The sequence below is a fragment of the Alnus glutinosa genome, chromosome 3 (assembly GCF_958979055.1).
Source record: "Alnus glutinosa chromosome 3, dhAlnGlut1.1, whole genome shotgun sequence".
NCBI lineage: Eukaryota > Viridiplantae > Streptophyta > Magnoliopsida > Fagales > Betulaceae > Alnus > Alnus glutinosa.
Window position 1 is genome coordinate 31,388,734 of NC_084888.1, and position 2,285 is coordinate 31,391,018.

Genomic DNA, 2,285 nt, shown 5'->3' on the forward strand with positions numbered 1-2,285 from the left:
AAAAAAAAAACTATCACGGGTCAATAAGAAAAACAATGAAAGATCCAACTTTTTACGCAAATTTGCATGATAGATCAATATTGGGAAAACGATATATACTATATTAATTATTCCTCTTTCTTTCACGTTCTTCCAAATTTCATCTTTGGCTCTGTATGTTGCGAGTCAATGGCTGAGACCACCATTTGTCAGCTGGCAGAGACGGCCAGAATACGTTTAATGTCCTGCAAATGCCATCTCCTTCTCGGCCGCAATTGCCTGCTCCCGGAACTTCCTGTAAATGTCACTCTGATAATATTTCCTTGTCCTAATCACCAGAATGATGGAAACAAGCGCGCCCAAGAACGTCACGGCAGCAATTATAATGAAAGACAATTTGAAGCACACAACCCCAGCACAATTCAAAGCCTGCCCATCTTTCCTGGTGAGACCTAAAGCAGCCAGTTGCTTTCTCGCCTCCCTATCATATAAATGCCCGGTGACAGTCACGTTGAGTACATATAGCCCGATCGGGCTAGCCACCGACCCAAAATTGTATAAAGTAGAGTAGTACTTTAGGCCGAAAATTTCTGAAATTGTTGTGAAAACTATTGACCATTGTGCACCGAAGCAAAACCCGATGATTACCGACGCCACGTAGAGGCCGCCGGGGGGGTGAAATGCAACGAGAAGGTGACCCACACATGCAACCAGAAGGATTAGGGTGAGCATGAGAGGGCGAGGGAACTTGTATTTCTTTAAAAGAATTTCAGAGACCAAACCGCCCATCACCCGTCCGAGGTAATTCCATATGCTTACGAGTGACACGAATGTGCTTATGCTACGTGGCGCGTACCCGAGAGAAGCTCCCATCTGCCCCAGATTGTCTATCGCCGTTAATGTGCCGCCGACGCCAGAAATCACGGTGAAGAAGAGTATCAACAGGTCAACGCTGAAGAGAGCTTGGAGTATGGTATAGTCCTCTCCTCTCGGTGGGGGGTTAAATACATTTTCCCAGCAGGAGGAAACTTGCACCGCCTTTTCTGTGCTTGAATCAATAAGGGAGTTTGTTGGGGCAGGAGATGCTTCTGGTAGAGATGGCGGAGTAGTTTCTTTGATTGTTTTCATCTGGACAGCTTCATTTTGTGCTGATTTCTTGCTCTTCCAAATCTTGTGCTCTTCCATGATTGCCACACCAAGCGGGAGAAAGAGCAAGAAAAGCATAACAGCGGCACTACCGCCATACTCGCTCTGCGTGAAGGCAACCTTTTGCTCTACAATTATCATAACCATGAGAAACCCCGCGAGGCCTAGTGTAAGATAAAGGAAATTATAGAACACTTGGAGCTCGTTTGGCTGGTGGGGGACCTTCATTATCCGAATAGTACGTGCGAAAGCCAAGCAAATGGCGGCCGGAAGCCATCCCACAAGCAAAATCAAAGACTTGGAGTCATTATAATAGAAAGCACGGTATAGTTGTGTGAGTATAGCGCCGCTGAGGCCGACATATCCCTTGAGAAGCCCTAGCACGACGCCGCGGCTTCCGGGGAAGTTCTTGATGCAGGTGACCATTGCTGCGGTGTTGGCAAAAGCCGTTGAATTAGCGCCGAGGCAGATGTACAAGCACATCATCCATACTTTTGGCTTCGCCATTTTTTTTGTCACGGCCAGCCATATCATCAAGTACCCGACCATGTTAATGACTGATCCAGTTGATAAAACAAACCACGGCGGTGTGACCTCCGCAAGGAAGCCCGAAAGGACGCCGACGTTGGTGCCGACGTCCTTGAAGAAGCTGACCAAATTAAGGGTAGTCTGGTCGTAGCCGAGCACGGACTTGAGGACGCCGGAGTATAGTCCGAAGGCATACGGTGTGCCGGCGGTGGACATGATTAGAAAAGAAGAGATCACCATGAACCATGGCCCACGGATGAATTGGAGGATGAAGCTCTCCTTGATTTTCTGCATATTTCTTACTCTCTATGCCGTCGCTAGGAAGACGCTTAGGAGTACTTTGTTATGGAGTTTGGAAGGCATGTGATCAGGTAACAATATATATATAGACCAAGAGAGGAAGGAGAGAGGATATGCTTTCACATGCATCTCTCTTTCCTTTTTTTTAGTTCAATCATTTTTCCTTGTTTAGTTATTTAATTCTGATTTTCTAAATTAATTAATCTTCTTAGGTAGACTGAAATCAAAGCAAAAATATTATGGAGCTTTGACTTCCATTATGCATGATTAGTCCACCTTCTTCCCGGCCATAACTAAGCGATCAATATCGATTCGGTAGTTGATACAACGAT

At 45.8% G+C, this 2,285-nt stretch overlaps 1 protein-coding gene across 1 annotated transcript; it reads right to left on the reverse strand.

Annotated features, from left to right (window-relative positions):
- On the reverse strand, window positions 1–2,018 carry LOC133864603 (uncharacterized). Its single transcript, XM_062300987.1, has one exon. It carries the CDS (start codon window positions 1,945–1,947, stop codon window positions 217–219), a length of 1,731 nt encoding a protein of 576 aa, XP_062156971.1. The 5' UTR covers window positions 1,948–2,018; the 3' UTR covers window positions 1–216.
- Window positions 2,019–2,285: the final 267 nt, after the last annotated feature.

Excerpts from the sequence above, each read along its gene's own strand:
- LOC133864603 (XM_062300987.1), bottom strand. The coding sequence starts at position 1,947 with ATGCAGAAAATCAAGGAGAGCTTCATCCTCCAATTCATCCGTGGGCCA.